Source organism: Argopecten irradians, chromosome 7, assembly GCF_041381155.1.
Source record: "Argopecten irradians isolate NY chromosome 7, Ai_NY, whole genome shotgun sequence".
Taxonomy (NCBI): domain Eukaryota; kingdom Metazoa; phylum Mollusca; class Bivalvia; order Pectinida; family Pectinidae; genus Argopecten; species Argopecten irradians.
The window spans coordinates 42,988,617-43,006,400 of NC_091140.1; the positions used below are offsets into that span (position 1 = coordinate 42,988,617).

The following is a 17,784-nucleotide window of genomic DNA, read 5'->3' on the forward strand; positions in this document are numbered from 1 at the left end:
GACATTTTGTGGAGTTGTGATGCTTTGATAAGTTTCCGAACATATACAGGGTGTCCCAAAAAACATGTCCCGATTTTGACGGATAATAAATTTTGCAATACTAAACTTTTTTGGAAAATTCAAAATGATTTGGAAAGCAGGAGTATCCAAATTTAACTTAATTGGGTACACATTTACAGATTACATCGCCATTATGTGTGATGACGTCATAATAGAAATGATGATATCATCGATTATGTCATATTTTGATGACTTTCTAGCACCATGAAGATTCATGCTGAAGTTATTAAAATCTACAATGCGGTCGGAAAATCCCATACTTACATTAATGAAATTTTATGAAAATGTCACCCAGGTATGCTGTCCATCTGCAGGAAGCAGATTTACAGAATTGTGAGGTGGTGAGGAATTTCTGGGTCAGAATTCATCTTGTCATCGAAAAGAAGGGCGGACACCTCGTGCCCATTCTTTAACTGAAAGTTATTGATTTTCTGAACAAAACGCAAAATTAGCGAAATATGACTTTCTCTCGATTTTCAATATAAGTCTTCACAAAAAGATATTTGTCCGGATTGTTATATATCGTTGTACAGAGCAGATTACTACCTTTCTAATGGTAAATAGATCAAATTCCTCTGTCTACCAAAACCATTTTTATAAAGCGTCAAACTCGGGACATGTTTTTTGGGACACCCTGTACATGTAAATGTTTATAACGGAGTAATAAATATGATCATCATTTGGACAATAATTGATGTGTGTATATATGTCTAATAAACACAAAAAAACATATGAAATAATTTGTTTTGCTTTTGTTGTCTGTGCAATCAGTGCAATCAGTAACTCGTTCGAATTAGGGCATAATGCTTAGGATTTTTTTCGGAGGCAGTTAATTATTTTCAATACTAATATACTGATGTAAAATAAATGGTCCAACATTTCCAATAATGGCACCAGTGTGAAGTATTTAACTTTAATTACTGAAGAAAATTACGAATTTGTTTTCTCCTCTTTTTAATAGATAAAACTTATCATTTATCGGAGATGTATCATATCCATTTTATCACTAAATATATCTTATCTATAAAACAAGCGACTATACAGTTTCCTCGAAAGGAACTATACAGTGTCAGTTTCAAAATAATGCAAGTGACTATACAGTTTCAACTCATAATCCGGCAATTTCAAATTATGATTGTGAAAAAGATATTGTCCTCATTAATATATATTTATATTTTGAATATTGTCAAATAAGTTAATAAACCTGTGATCGTGCTTGAAGCAATGAAAAGTAGACTATCTTTAATTACGAAAAATATCAGGCAGAGGACTCAATTCTGCGGTGATGAACAGCAGTTCAACTCAACTTGTATGTACAAGTACTAAGTTATACGTACAAGATACTATCTTGTACGTACAAGATACTAACTTGTACGTACAAGATACTATCTTGTAAGTACAAGATACTAAGTTGTACGTACAAGATACTAAGTTGTACGTACAAGAAAATAACTTGTACGTACAAGAAAATAACTTGTACGTACAAGATAAATTAAATTATATAGTGGCCCTAATACGCCGCCGTACTACCGCTATTGAATAGCACTCATAATCATATAATATTGAAAGCATCATTATATGATGGAGATTTAAAATTAAGCAAATAGTGGAGCCTGTTTTACTATTTCCAATTGTTTTTGTGACAATTACTTCATAAAACAGGTGATTCTTTGTGATGTATTTTGTTGACTCATGGAAGGATATTCTTAACCAAGATCACTAGGTACAATATACATGTATATTTCAAAGGCAGTTTTGGTTTATGCTTGAAGTTCGATAAAATGCACATCAATTTAACAGAATATTAAAATATCAGAAAAATGTAAATTTGAAATACTCTTTCACATAAAAATAAAAATAAAAATTAATGGAGAAACATAATCTGGAAATCTGAATATTTCGAGAAAACATTGTTAGATTTAAATTTTAAAATAAAATCCTTTTACCATGGGGATTAGATAAAGATATCTGTAAAAATCGTATGTACTGGGCTTAAACGGTCTGTTGCCTAGAATTTCCATTTAATTTCAACGGAATTCCGGTCTCATTCATAAACGCCGCACGTCGCGCTATCGCATAACTTAACTCGGTCCTTTGGACCAGTTGAGCTAAAATGAGTAAATGCTATGGCAAGCCAATTTAAAATTTATTGAAGGAGCAAGGTCCATCCAGAATTTAATCGCATTATATAAGATATCTTATATTATTATATTTGATATCTGGACCTTCGGGTCAGGTGAGCTTTACAAATGTCTATGCAAGCGATGGGTTATACGGAACTCGGGTCTGGTTCCTAGTTCCGTATAAGCTTAAACGGAACTCGGGTCTGGTTCCTAGTTCCGTTTAAGTTAAACGGAACTGGAGTCTAGGTGTCAGATCCGTTTAAGGGAATTCGTGTTAATGAGATTAATTCTGTTCTGTATTATGAATGTAAGCTTTAAGTTCGATTCCCGTATATGATATGTAATTGAACATGCAGTTAGAGATAGGAATCCTAATAAACGGAACTCCGCTCGTTGGCCAGTATGTTTGTTAAACGGAACTCGGGTCTGGTTCCTAGTTCCGTATAAGCTTAAACGGAACTCGGGTCTGGTTCCTAGTTCCGTTTAAGTTAAACGGAACTGGAGTCTAGGTGTCAGATCCGTTTAAGGGAATTCGTGTTAATGAGATTAATTCTCTTCTGTATTATGAATGTAAGCTTTAAGTTCGATTCCCGTATATGATATGTAATTGAACATGCAGTTAGAGATAGGAATCCTAATAAACGGAACTCCGCTCGTTGGCCAGTATGTTTGTTAAACGGAACTCGGGTCTGGTTCCTAGTTCCGTATAAGCTTAAACGGAACTCGGGTCTGGTTCCTAGTTCCGTATAAGCTTAAACGGAACTCGGGTCTGGTTCCTAGTTCCGTTTAAGTTAAACGGAACTGGAGTCTAGGTGTCAGATCCGTTTAAGGGAATTTGTGTGTTAATGAGATTAATTCTCTTCTGTATTATGAATGTAAGCTTTAAGTTCGATTCCCGTATATGATATGTAATTGAACATGCAGTTAGAGATAGGAATCCTAATAAACGGAACTCCGCTCGTTGGCCAGTATGTTTGTAAAACGGAACTCGGGTCTGGTTCCTAGTTCCGTATAAGCTTAAACGGAACTCGGGTCTGGTTCCTAGTTCCGTTTAAGTTAAACGGAACTGGAGTCTAGGTGTCAGATCCGTTTAAGGGAATTCGTGTTAATGAGATTAATTCTGTTCTGTATTATGAATGTAAGCTTTAAGTTCGATTCCCGTATATGATATGTAATTGAACATGCAGTTAGAGATAGGAATCCTAATAAACGGAACTCCGCTCGTTGGCCAGTATGTTTTGTTAAACGGAACTCGGGTCTGGTTCCTAGTTCCGTATAAGCTTAAACGGAACTCGGGTCTGGTTCCTAGTTCCGTTTAAGTTAAACGGAACTGGAGTCTAGGTGTCAGATCCGTTTAAGGGAATTCGTGTTAATGAGATTAATTCTCTTCTGTATTATGAATGTAAGCTTTAAGTTCGATTCCCGTATATGATATGTAATTGAACATGCAGTTAGAGATAGGAATCCTAATAAACGGAACTCCGCTCGTTGGCCAGTATGTTTGTTAAACGGAACTCGGGTCTGGTTCCTAGTTCCGTATAAGCTTAAACGGAACTCGGGTCTGGTTCCTAGTTCCGTTTAAGTTAAACGGAACTGGAGTCTAGGTGTCAGATCCGTTTTAAGGGAATTCGTGTTAATGAGATTAATTCTGTTCTGTATTATGAATGTAAGCTTTAAGTTCGATTCCCGTATATGATATGTAATTGAACATGCAGTTAGAGATAGGAATCCTAATAAACGGAACTCCTCTCGTTGGCCAGTATGTTTGTTAAACGTAACTCGGTCTGGTTCCTAGTTCCGTATAAGCTTAAACGGAACTCGGGTCTGGTTCCTAGTTCCGTTTAAGTTAAACGGAACTGGAGTCTAGGTGTCAGATCCGTTTAAGGGAATTCGTGTTAATGAGATTAATTCTGTTCTGTATTATGAATGTAAGCTTTAAGTTCGATTCCCGTATATGATATGTAATTGAACATGCAGTTAGAGATAGGAATCCTAATAAAGGAACTCCGCTCGTTGGCCAGTATGTTTGTTAAACGGAACTCGGGTCTGGTTCCTAGTTCCGTATAGCTTAAACGGAACTCGGGTCTGGTTCCTAGTTCCGTTTAAGTAAACGGAACTGGAGTCTAGGTGTCAGATCCGTTTAAGGAATTCGTGTTAATGAGATTAATTCTGTTCTGTATTATGAATGTAAGCTTTAAGTTCGATTCCCGTATATGATATGTAATTGAACATGCAGTTAGAGATAGGAATCCTAATAAACGGAACTCCGCTCGTTGGCCAGTATGTTTGTTAAACGGAACTCGGGTCTGGTTCCTAGTTCCGTATAAGCTTAAACGGAACTCGGGTCTGGTTCCTAGTTCCGTTTAAGTTAAACGGAACTGGAGTCTAGGTGTCAGGTCCGTTTAAGGGAATTCGTGTTAATGAGATTAATTCTGTTCTGTATTATGAATGTAAGCTTTAAGTTCGATTCCCGTATATGATATGTAATTGAACATGCAGTTAGAGATAGGAATCCTAATAAACGGAACTCCGCTCGTTGGCCAGTATGTTTGTTAAACGGAACTCGGGTCTGGTTCCTAGTTCCGTATAAGCTTAAACGGAACTCGGGTCTGGTTCCTAGTTCCGTTTAAGTTAAACGGAACTGAGGTCTAGGTGTCAGATCCGTTTAATGGAATTCGTGTTAATGAGATTAATTCTGTTCTGTATTATGAATGTAAGCTTTAAGTTCGATTCCCGTATATGATATGTAATTGAACATGCAGTTAGAGATAGGAATCCTAATAAACGGAACTCCGCTCGTTGGCCAGTATGTTTGTTAAACGGAACTCGGGTCTGGTTCCTAGTTCCGTATAAGCTTAAACGGAACTCGGGTCTGGTTCCTAGTTCCGTTTAAGTTAAACGGAACTGGAGTCTAGGTGTCAGATCCGTTTAAGGGAATTCGTGTTAATGAGATTAATTCTGTTCTGTATTATGAATGTAAGCTTTAAGTTCGATTCCCGTATATGATATGTAATTGAACATGTAGTTAGAGATATGAATCCTAATAAACGGAACTCCGCTCGTTGGCCAGTATGTTTGTTAAACGGAACTCGGGTCTGGTTCCTAGTTCCGTATAAGCTTTAAACGGAACTCGGGTCTGGTTCCTAGTTCCGTATAAGCTTAAACGGAACTCGGGTCTGGTTCCTAGTTCCGTTTAAGTTAAACGGAACTGGAGTCTAGGTGTCAGATCCGTTTAAGGGAATTTGTGTTAATGAGATTAATTCTCTTCTGTATTATGAATGTAAGCTTTAAGTTCGATTCCCGTATATGATATGTAATTGAACATGCAGTTAGAGATAGGAATCCTAATAAACGGAACTCCTCCGCAGGTTGGCCAGTATGTTTGTAAAACGGAACTCGGGTCTGGTTCCTAGTTCCGTATAAGCTTAAACGGAACTCGGGTCTGGTTCCTAGTTCCGTTTAAGTTAAACGGAACTGGAGTCTAGGTGTCAGATCCGTTTAAGGGAATTCGTGTTAATGAGATTAATTCTGTTCTGTATTATGAATGTAAGCTTTAAGTTCGATTCCCGTATATGATATGTAATTGAACATGCAGTTAGAGATAGGAATCCTAATAAACGGAACTCCGCTCGTTGGCCAGTATGTTTGTTAAACGGAACTCGGGTCTGGTTCCTAGTTCCGTATAAGCTTAAACGGAACTCGGGTCTGGTTCCTAGTTCCGTTTAAGTTAAACGGAACTGGAGTCTAGGTGTCAGATCCGTTTAAGGGAATTCGTGTTAATGAGATTAATTCTGTTCTGTATTATGAATGTAAGCTTTAAGTTCGATTCCCGTATATGATATGTAATTGAACATGCAGTTAGAGATAGGAATCCTAATAAACGGAACTCCGCTCGTTGGCCAGTATGTTTGTTAAACGGAACTCGGGTCTGGTTCCTAGTTCCGTATAAGCTTAAACGGAACTCGGGTCTGGTTCCTAGTTCCGTTTAAGTTAAACGGAACTGGAGTCTAGGTGTCAGATCCGTTTAAGGGAATTCGTGTTAATGAGATTAATTCTGTTCTGTATTATGAATGTAAGCTTTAAGTTCGATTCCCGTATATGATATGTAATTGAACATGCAGTTAGAGATAGGAATCCTAATAAACGGAACTCCGCTCGTTGGCCAGTAATGTTTGTTAAACGGAACTCGGGTCTGGTTCCTAGTTCCGTATAAGCTTAAACGGAACTCGGGTCTGGTTCCTAGTTCCGTTTAAGTTAAACGGAACTGGAGTCTAGGTGTCAGGTCCGTTTAAGGGAATTCGTGTTAATGAGATTAATTCTGTTCTGTATTATGAATGTAAGCTTTAAGTTCGATTCCCGTATATGATATGTAATTGAACATGCAGTTAGAGATAGGAATCCTAATAAACGGAACTCCGCTCGTTGGCCAGTATGTTTGTTAAACGGAACTCGGGTCTGGTTCCTAGTTCCGTATAAGCTTAAACGGAACTCGGGTCTGGTTCCTAGTTCCGTTTAAGTTAAACGGAACTGGAGTCTAGGTGTCAGATCCGTTTAAGGGAATTCGTGTTAATGAGATTTAATTCTGTTCTGTATTATGAATGTAAGCTTTAAGTTCGATTCCCGTATATGATATGTAATTGAACATGCAGTTAGAGATAGGAATCCTAATAAACGGAACTCCGCTCGTTGGCCAGTATGTTTGTTAAACGGAACTCGGGTCTGGTTCCTAGTTCCGTATAAGCTTAAACGGAAAATATATATTTTTTGCTATAGCTACAGGTATGTAAACTATTAATAGTACAGATACGATGTGGCCATTGTATATCCTGTACTTATTGTTATTGAACCGTGCATTATTATGCTGAAAACTAATATAAAATGTCCATGATAATAAAAGTCAATTTGGCTAATGTACAATTTTCCAATATACTACTTATACTTTAATCCCGCAAAAAAACCAGTATATGAATGTATAAATTGATATTCGTTCCATTGACCAGTTTTGTATTGTGGGTGCTGGACTATGAAGTTGCTACCATATGCTATATAAGGAAATATGATTGATATTTATGTTTACTTGGTATCGACATAGATGTCTCCAACGACAGAGGTAATCACTGGGTCACCGAAGATTGGCACACATTGTGACAAATTGCTACCCTACCACCCATACAGAAATCTGATTAAAACAGATCGTAGGATTACCAAAGCTATGATTGATGTTTTAAAGACTTAAGACAAATGTCCATTTTGTTATTACTTACTGAATTATTTTATTACCTCATTGCAACATTTTAAATAATTCATATCGTGCAGACATTCGTTGGTAAAGATACAATTTTATCCGGAACAAAACCTTTGATATTGTTTGCTTTATATATATTTTCTTTCATTGTACGTGCTTAACCATTACCCAACCAAGCAAAACCAGGGTTCATCAGTGAGTAACATTTCAAAATCAGATGAAACAGCAAAAGAATGCCACCTTTTTGCAGCATTTTAATTTCAGAAGTTGGGATGGGGACGGCATATTTAATATAAATCATTTTTGTTTGTTTAAAAGTCATTGACTGCAGCGATCGTTGTTGTTATCTTTGTTTCATTTTTGAGGCGTAGCGACTCTTTGCTATCAACTCGGTATTTTTGTATATTTAGTTATGTTACATAGAAGTCGACCAAAGGTTCACTCTATATTTTTAGTAAATGTAGGTTATCCATTCGCTACGAGATATAGTTCTCTGACGCTTCTTTACATGGCCTCCATAAGTGACATTTATTTATTATCATGAAAAATTAAAACATTAACATCACAATATCAGATCAAATCGTTTTTCACTTAGAAAGTATTTGGAAACTACATTACCCAACATTATTACAATTAGCCCAAGTGGGGTTGTAAAAATCCGCCCACACTGACAAACTAAAATGATAAAGAGGGTGGAAAGTGGGTGGGTTACCAAATTTTTCCATTAAATTTCTGTATGCCTTTAGCACAAAGGAGTTTGTCTTTCTTTTTTCAACTTTATAGACTGAAAAAGCTGTGCATGCGCCTTTCTATCTAAACCCAAGTCCCAATCAGAGTTCTCTAAAATCATTCATCTCCCCTAAAAATTACTATTTGAATTAAAAGTGCTTTCCCCTATTTTTTAAACAAACCTTTTTGAAAGCTACCCAAGTTTAAAATTCTTATAAAAAATATGACAACATACAAACACACAGACAGGCGAATACGCTTCATAAACATAATATCTATTGTAATATTTATAAGCATTCTTAAATTTTTTGTAAACACAAATTAAGCTTATAAATTATCTGTCTTATTTGACGGTGTATATACCCGTTGCAAAATTGCTCCGAGAGCTGTATATAGTATACGGTGATAGCCCCATAGTATCATTTAGGCAAACAAGTTTAGGCTCTCTAATACTCGATACTGTTATCAGGGTTTTAAAACAAAGTGACTGATCACTTCCTTTATCCTGCAGGTTTAGTTCATTGTATATGCGTTATCAGTGGTTTGTGTAAGTGAGTGTTTAGAAATGTTTTAGTAAAATGAATAATTGATCGTCAAACTGATGTAGGTGGTCATTATTAAATTGATGTAGACGTAGACAGCATGTTGGTGTTTGAAACATCAAACACGATCCCAAAGTATCCAAACGATGTGTATAGTAGTTCAATGCACCGTGACGAAGATGCCGTTTATTTAAGCTCAGACTTACATTCAAGATTAAAGATTCGGAGTAATTTCTGAATATGAGTTTCACGGTGATTATTTTTATTGAAATGTCTGTTTACTGCTAATTATTATCAAACAAATGCACCTTCGAAAAACTACGTTTATCAGGCCTTTGACTTATTGTTGACGACAATCTTCGCTCATTCCAAGTCATAGCAACCACTGTTTTTAAGACTGACATACTTTTATAATTTATACTCCCAATACAAGTGACTTTTTATCTCAAAATTATGTATGAAGTTAATTATTTTTCCCGTACGAAAATACTGTGCAATTATTGTTTATATATGTATGTTCATATGACAATTTAAATAAAAACTTCGATCGGGTGGTTAAGCCATTCGCCTTTCCCCTAGCCGGCCAGGGTTCAATCCTTATCACGGACGTGAAAAAATCAAGGGACATCTGCCCGATCATGTGGATTTTCTCCGGGCACTCCGGTTTCTTTCAACTCTATGACCCTTCACGCGCTTTCACTCGGGTCATTGAAAATATGATTTGTGTAAGTTATATAACTGTTGCACAATCGATGTGCTTTAATAATAACTTTTGATTAATTCATTAAAGTCCCCTTGACATTTTTTGCTTTTAGGTAGCTTGTCTGTGTTTGTCTATATGTCTATTTAAAACATAAAATACAAGCAAAAAATTGCTTCGTAGGACATATTTGTGTCAAGGCATTTAAACTGTTTGGCTCATATCCAATGACGCAAGCGAATTGGCTAAAGACGTTAACAATTCCGTGAAAACAATATATGAATTGATAAATTGGTATTCCACTTTGAAATCTGGACGTTGCCCGATGGTACCGTAGCAATCTTGGGTGAGTGTATTCATAAACTCTTTCCTTTTCAGGCTTGTTTATAAATAAGTTTATGTTAATTTATATACCAAATGCAAAATGATCTTGCGTCAGTGAATAGGATATTTTGAATTTATATTTGTAATACTGTCACCGATACAATACAAAATCAATCTAAATGAATCTCAATGTGTTGGCTGTGATAAAATGAAAATCGGTATTTTTCTGTATTTCATTAAGCCATGTCTTACTCATCTAAACTTGCCTAATATATACTTTACTCAATGAAGGGATAATAGTTTTAAGATGATTTTTTGCTGTATTTTAGGGAGTTGAGTTCGGTATAGATAAAGCATACGCATTATAATATTAAAGCAGGCAACAGGAACATGAAGTTTAGGTATTGGGAAAAAATCATAGATATTAAAAAAATATATAATTACAAAAATATTTTGATGATTATTTCGGAGATATTGAGGCAACGCCGTTGGATAATGTGGTGAACATATATGGCTATTACATCATCGTTTATGTCTCCAGTGCTTTATTTAGACTATCGTCCAAGTACTGGCCTGTAGATTCGAACACATAATGTACATATGTGCATCTCCACCTGTAGATTATTTTTAACTTACACGACAATCTGTACTCCGCGGATAATATGGTGAACATATATGGCTATTACGTCATCGTGTTTATGTCTCCAAGTGCTTTATTTAGACTATCGTCCATTTGTAGATACTGGCCTGTAGATTCGAAGTCCAATTCGAACACATAATGTACATATGTGCATCTCCACCTGTAGATTATTTTTAACTTACACGACAATCTGTACTCCGCGGATAATGTGGTGAACATATATGGCTATTACGTCATCGTATATGTCTCCAGTGCTTTATTTAGACTATCGTCCAAGTACTGGCCTGAAGATTAGTACACATAATGTACATGTGTTCATCTCCACTTGTAGATTATTTTCAATTTACACGACAATTTGTACTCCGCGGGATCGAAACGAAATAATTTGTAAAATAAGAGAATAAGACTGTCACAACACTTCTCACATACAGTTAAAATTAGTAGATGTTCGCAATACAGTACTGTACTGTATAAACTTATTTTTCACATCAGAACCAGGAGGAATACATAATGTAGTGTAACGTGAACGTGACGCTACCCGAATTGGTACGCTATCCAAGTTGGTACACTTTTATTATATATGAAGCAGAATTTTCAGTTTACAATCTAAACTGCTAATAATTGTCCTGAACAAACCTTAACGTGCTCAATAGTAACTGTGACATTTTTTCATATGTCATATTCTTCTCTGTTGATTACTATCTATATTTAAACATGAAAATAATGAAATTATCAAAAAAAATCATGAAAAAACGACAAGGATGACAATTGCTCGGGATATTTTTGACAAATATATGACTTAGATAAATTACAAAATGTTTGAATATTCCTTAAATGAATTCAAACATTTTTATATTGTCTCATTTATTAATATAATCAAATTCATGAGGTGAAACAGGGCTGGATAAGGCACGCTTCAAAGCTCTCTATTTATGAATATATGCACTGCTGATAAGTAAACAAATCATGAAAATAAAACCGAAGGCATTTGAATGTTTAAAGAAAAATCTAGAGTCAAGCACACGTTAGAAAATTTCAACAATTATCTTCAAAAATGTACCAATTTGGGTAGCGTTACGTTATATTGTACATTTATTTAAAGATATATTTTTCTTAGTTATTCAAGGGATTCATAATATTTCCCCGATTATTATCTTGAATGTATAATACTAAAGTTAGGTATATCAGCCCTATGTCCATTTTTGTCATTCGGGCATATGCTTAACAGTATGGTTTATAATTTATTTTGTTTTGCTTTTGTAGATTTACCTAATTTATTACAATTATTCAAACAAAATGGCTTCCAAACAATCCTCAATGCCAGACCTGAGAAATGTTAGTTACGAAGGGGATTTAAAAAATGGACATTTATTCGAATCAAGACCAATGACATTTATCCCAGAGAACGATAAAGATGACAAAGATTCCAAAGATGCATCCAGTCCTCTGGTGAAACCAAAGATAAAGAAAAAGCATGGTTGGACAAAACGTAAAGGAAAAGAAAAAACCTCCTCACAAACTGAGAGCGGGAAATTAAAGGATTCTATGACACAGAAATTTAAAAGGATTTTCAAACGAAAAAGCAAGAATTCCTATGTTGTACCAGTACCACAAGAGCAGACGTCTTTGAGTTCAAATTCTAACGACCTTCATGTACCACAAGAGCAGACGTCTTTGAGTTCAAATTCTAACGACCTTCATGTACCACAAGGGCAGACATCTTTGAGTCCAAACTCCAACAACCTTAACATACCACAAGGGCAGACGTCCCTGACTACGTTTTCCCCTGGTCTAACGGTACCGGAGGAGACATCGTTGAATCAACATATCGATGATATACCAGTTCATCTACGACAACGAAGGTCCTCGTCAAAACAAAACAGCAAAACGAGGGAGATATTAGTTCAGCGATCATCCGACACTTCCAAGAGTGATGAAGATGTAAAAGAAAAATCGGATTTTAAGAAAACGGCATCCCTTTTTGAAATTCACTGCAACTGTGAATACTCCAGGCAACTTAAAAAGAAAATACAAGAACTTGAAAGTGAAAAGTTATCGATGATGAATACTATTGAAGACCAGCACAAAACAAATTCAGATCTTTTGAGGTCATTATCTAACGCGATGGGAGAAAATGTGAATATAACTGTAGTTGACTGCCAGGATTTACAGATAGGGAACAGAGTATATGACAGAGAAAAGCTTCGTGGGTCTCCGTGTGATGTCCTGAATGGCATATGCAAAAGCAATGAGGATATAAAGGTAAGATTTTAGTGGTTTTTCATTCATTTACATATATTTACATTCTGAGTGTTTCGTCACTATATGAATCAACTAACTGACGAAAACAAATTTTTGCCTATGAATACACGATGAATACAATATGAATACAACGATTCTCGTGCATCGATCAGGTGATTTCAAACATAACGCAGTTTCATATCAATAAAAAATAGTCCCCCACAATATTTTATTGTATGATCTTTAATGTGTTGTTTCCTGATAAAGAATCAACTTAGGCTTACTGTAAGTTAATCAAATTTTATTTTAATCATATTTCTTGTTTATCGTTTGTCATTTACAAAAAAAAGGTCGACCGGAAGGCGGGAGCTTCAAAACGCGACGTTGTGGAACGACTTTGTCATCCAGCTGTTCCATTAATCTCGTTTCAAGTCGTAAATAGGTGTCATAATTTTAGATATGTAGATAGCTTCTGTATTCATAGCGGTTATGAAAATTAGAAAAATACATTCAATCCCTATGTATTTGTGTCAAAGTATCCATTAACTAAACTTGTTTTTCAATTTACACCACCATAATCAAAGATAAAATGGATTACTAACAATTTTTTTTATTGTATTTGTAACAGGAAATGGTGGCTGAAATGTTGAAAAGAACGAAAACCTCTTAACAACATCCATCAGGAATGCAGGAGTGAAACAAATCGACAAAATGTTGCACGTATTTGTCACCATTTCGTCTCCAGGTTGTACCAATTGTCAATTTTCCAAATCGTGTATGTCAGTTGTCCAAGTGACTTTTATCAGCTATCCTTGTGGCGTTTGTCAGCTGTCCTTGTGGCGTTTGTCAGCTGTCCTTGTGGCGTTTGTCAGCTGTCCTTGTAGCGTTTGTCAGCTGTCCTTGAAGCGTTTGTCAGCTGTCCTTGTGGCGTTTGTCAGCTGTCCTTGTAGCGTTTGTCAGCTGTCCTTGTGGCGTTTGTCAGCTGTCCTTGTAGCGTTTGTCAGCTGTCCTTGTAGCGTTTGTCAGCTGTCCTTGTAGCGTTTGTCAGCTGTCCTTGAAGCGTTTGTCAGCTGTCCTTGTGGCGTTTGTCAGCTGTCCTTGTAGCGTTTGTCAGCTGTCCTTGTAACGTTTGTCAGCTGTCCTTGAAGTGTTTGCCTGTTGTCCATGCGGCGTTTTTCAGTTGTCCTTGTGGCGTTTGCCAATTTTCCTTGTAGCGTTTGTCAGCTGTCCTTGTAGCGTTTGTCAGCTGTCCTTGTGGCGTTTGTCAGCTGTCCTTGTGGCGTTTGTCAGCTGTCCTTGTGGCGTTTGTCAGCTGTCCTTGTGGCGTTTGTCAGCTGTCCTTGTGGCGTTTGTCAGCTGTCCTAGTGACTTTTATCAGCTGTTCTAGTGACTTTTATCAGCTGTCCTTGTGGCGTTTGTCAGCTGTCATTGTGGCGTTTGTCAGCTGTCCTTGTAGCATTTGTCAGCTGTCCATTAGCGTTTGTCAGCTGTCCTTGTGGCGTTTGTCAGCTGTCCTTGTAGCGTTTGTCAGCTGTCCTGTGTAACGTTTGTCAGCTGTCCTTGAAGCGTTTGTCAGCTGTCCTTGTGGCGTTTGTCAGCTGTCCTTGTGGCGTTTGTCAGCTGTCCTTGTGGCCTTTGTCAGCTGTCCTTGTCCTTTGTCAGTGTCCTTGAGGTGTTTGACAATTTTCGTTGTAGTGTTTGTCAGCTGTCCTTGTAGCATTTGTCAGCTGTCCTTGTAGCGTTTGTCAGCTGTCCTTGTAGCGTTTGTCAGCTGTCCTTGTGGCGTTTGCCTGTTGTCCATGCGGCGTTTGTCAGCTGTCCTTGTGGCGTTTGTCAGCTGTCCTTGTGGCGTTTGCCAATTTTCCTTGTAGCGTCTGTCAGCTGTCCTTGTAGCGTTTGTCAGCTGTCCTTGTGGCGTTTGTCAGCTGTCCTTGTGGCGTTTGTCAGCTGTCCTTGTGGCGTTTGTCAGCTGTCCTTGTGGCGTTTGTCAGTTGTCCTTGTGGCGTTTGTCAGCTGTCCTTGAGGTGTTTGACAATTTTCCTTGTAGCGTTTGTCAGCTGTCCTTGTAGCGTTCGTCAGCTGTCCTTGAGGTGTTTGTCTGTTGTCCATGCGGCGTTTGTCAGCTGTCCTTGTGGCGTTTGCCAATTTTCCTTGTACGTTTGTCAGTTGTGCTTGTGGAGTTTGTCAGCTGCCCTTTTGGCGTTTTGTCAGTTTTGTTTTTTGTCACGTTTGTCAATTGTCCTCGTCGCGCTGATGGACTATATAATTAAACATCCGATTCACATTTTGTCAATTATCCATCCACCTTTCCTTTGTCAACTGTAATTATCGAATTTAATAATGAGCTGTGATCAAATGACTTTTATTTTTCACATATGCAAATAGTATTATTTTGTATGATGGCTGATTTCGACCATGTCACAATGTCGCATTGGCGAAGACCGACGCACGACAGTGCGTCAATGCACAAAGCGAAGAGCGATAATGCGGCAGTGCGATATTGCGCCATGCGACTAACACACTGTCGCATTGCGATATGGTCGATATAAGCCACCAAGATTTTTCCATATTTTTTTATTACAATATTCTGGTTCTTTTGTGTAGTATTCGATAGGTATACTTACTTGCACTTATATGTATTTTTCAACATTACAAGTGAAATATGTGTAACATGCCCTTCCGGCCCTGTGATTGGTCGGTATTTAAACTTTATATAGAATTTTAACATGTACGTCATCATTTGTTAACGCCAATATTATTTAAATGATGTCATACTGCTGTGCTTTGATTGTCATTTTTGCTGTGTCTTCATGGTATCGGAATCTGTTGGTTTCCAATATCTTTATAAAACAAATCAATTATCATTTTTAATAATATAATGCATACTATAAGATCATATGGATAAAACACATTAAAATACCCAGACTTAATAGACTTACGTGACACTATTACCATCACAACACACGAATCGGACATATGAATATAACACACAGTAACAACGATACCTTAAAAACATCCACCAATTTGCCGCAATGCGACAATCTCACCACAACAATTGTAACAAGTAAGTTAAACCATATATAACAAAGAAGCCTATAAATAGCACAGCATATATCTTTAGATTCCTATGGAATATTTTAAATATGAACAAAAGGCATTGATATATTGTTTGATAATAATAATGATATCGGTTGGCACCAATAGGTTGATAACTATTTATGATATGACTTTGCCAATACCATAGACATTGACTATGATAACTTTTGACAAAAATCACTCACACGTGTGAAATATCTTTTTTTCAAAAGTCACTTGTTGTGTAATCTTCTCTATATGCAATATAGGAGTCAGTTCAACGAGGAAATACGATTATTGGCAGTTCGGATAAATTAAGTGCCAAAAGCTCGCTCAGAGGAGTCTAGCTACATTAATCAATGATTTAAAAATAGCAATACGTCAATCGGTTGGAGCTAAATGATATCAGATATGAAATCATTGTGGATGATTTGTAACACTGTGCTACCAAACAATGACATTCCTTTTGAAATTCAAATACATTGTCCACGCGATCAGCATGAACTGAACTGTTTGCGTTTCATTTCATTATTTTATATCTGTAAGTACACAGGGTTACGATGGAAATTGATGTTATGCGTACATATATAAAATTTGATTGCGCTTGTAACAAACATTTCACTGGCATAAAATATGTTTACGTATACAGTATACGTTTATAACATAAAATATGTAGACGCCGTTAATAACGTCACATTTGATTGGTTAAGACAGCAGGTTTCTAAGAAAAAAAAATCACCAATAAAAATAGAATTACAGGCAAAAAGATTTAATCATAAGTATTAACCATATGGAACATATTTTTTCATAGTAAACTATCCTGTCAAAGTTAAATTGCTGAGTGAATTTGCGACCCGAATTTTGGTCCTATTCTTACTACAAATTTTGCTGGATATCTTTTCATTATGAATAATGAAAGATATTCAGTACAATTTGAATTAAGAATAGTACCAAAATTCGCTAAGCAATTTTATTTTGACATGATAATTTACCTTGAAAAGAGATATAACACAAAACTCTGAGTTTTCACGGTTTATCTAGATTACACTTGGAGTTTTGTCTTATATAACATAAAACATATATATAAGTTAATCCTTTAGTGCTACAACATGCTTTTAAAAAAGACCAATTATAAATGTGATGTAATATCAAAACGGCTGAATATTAATTAGACTATTGTGGTAAAAAATCAAAGTCTAGGTTCTCATATCCAACTATTTAGGAAAAGAAGTTTGGGTCTTTCAGCTCAAACCCCAACCAGAGTAGCTATCTGAAAATAAGGTACATTTTGCATTGAACAATCCTTAAACTCTAATGTTTTTACTAATTCATCATCAAAATTGATACTTTGAACCTGAATTATCTGGATTTTTAAAATCATATCAATGATACCTAGGAATAATTACCTGTAAAACATTTTTACTTTTGAAATTCATAATTTACCAGCCAATCGGTGGTCGCGTCAAAATTCTATCCTAGGCTCAATCCTCTATATTAAGGGGTCATTTCGAAGGTTTTTTATCTCATTTACTTGGTTGTTCATCGCACTGATAGACCAGTACGATAATCGAGTAAGAAAAGGCGCTGTTCCTACAACAATTACCTTATTTTGGGATCAAAACAATTACGGAAACATATGAAAGCCAATTTACTTTGACCAAAATGTATACGATTTCAACTGTAAATCGAATATTAGATTACATCAGGCCAGTTTTAGTCTTAATTGTATAAGAAAGTTTAGAAATGGCATTTTTGTTACTATTATCATATATGTCATTGCATTTGCATTATTGTCCAAGCATATTATGTATCTAAAACTTTGTTTTTGATATTTGAAACTTAGATATACCAAATAAAATATTTGTATTTTAATTGCAACAGTTTCAACAAGCTCATTTTTGTAACTAATGTCCATTGTTTTCTTTATGCGCTAACCTGGTTGCTTGTGTGCTATAAATAGAATGGAAATTCCGAACTGAGCACACACGTGTACATATGTGGACAACATATATACCCGTGATAACTTATACGATTTCAACAGTAAGTCAAAGTTATCATACCCGTAAGTAAGCCACCCTTCAAATAGACTCACATAGAAAAGAATA

The 17,784-nt window shown here is 36.1% G+C and overlaps 1 protein-coding gene across 1 annotated transcript; it reads left to right on the forward strand.

Annotated features, from left to right (window-relative positions):
- The first annotated feature begins 9,651 nt into the window (after positions 1-9,651).
- LOC138326950 (micronuclear linker histone polyprotein-like) lies at positions 9,652-13,792 on the forward strand. The gene is made up of 3 exons (XM_069272918.1): positions 9,652-9,745; positions 11,627-12,625; positions 13,233-13,792. Exons 2-3 carry the CDS (start codon positions 11,660-11,662, stop codon positions 13,272-13,274), a joined length of 1,008 nt encoding a protein of 335 aa, XP_069129019.1. The 5' UTR covers positions 9,652-9,745; positions 11,627-11,659; the 3' UTR covers positions 13,275-13,792.
- The last annotated feature ends 3,992 nt before the right edge of the window (positions 13,793-17,784 follow it).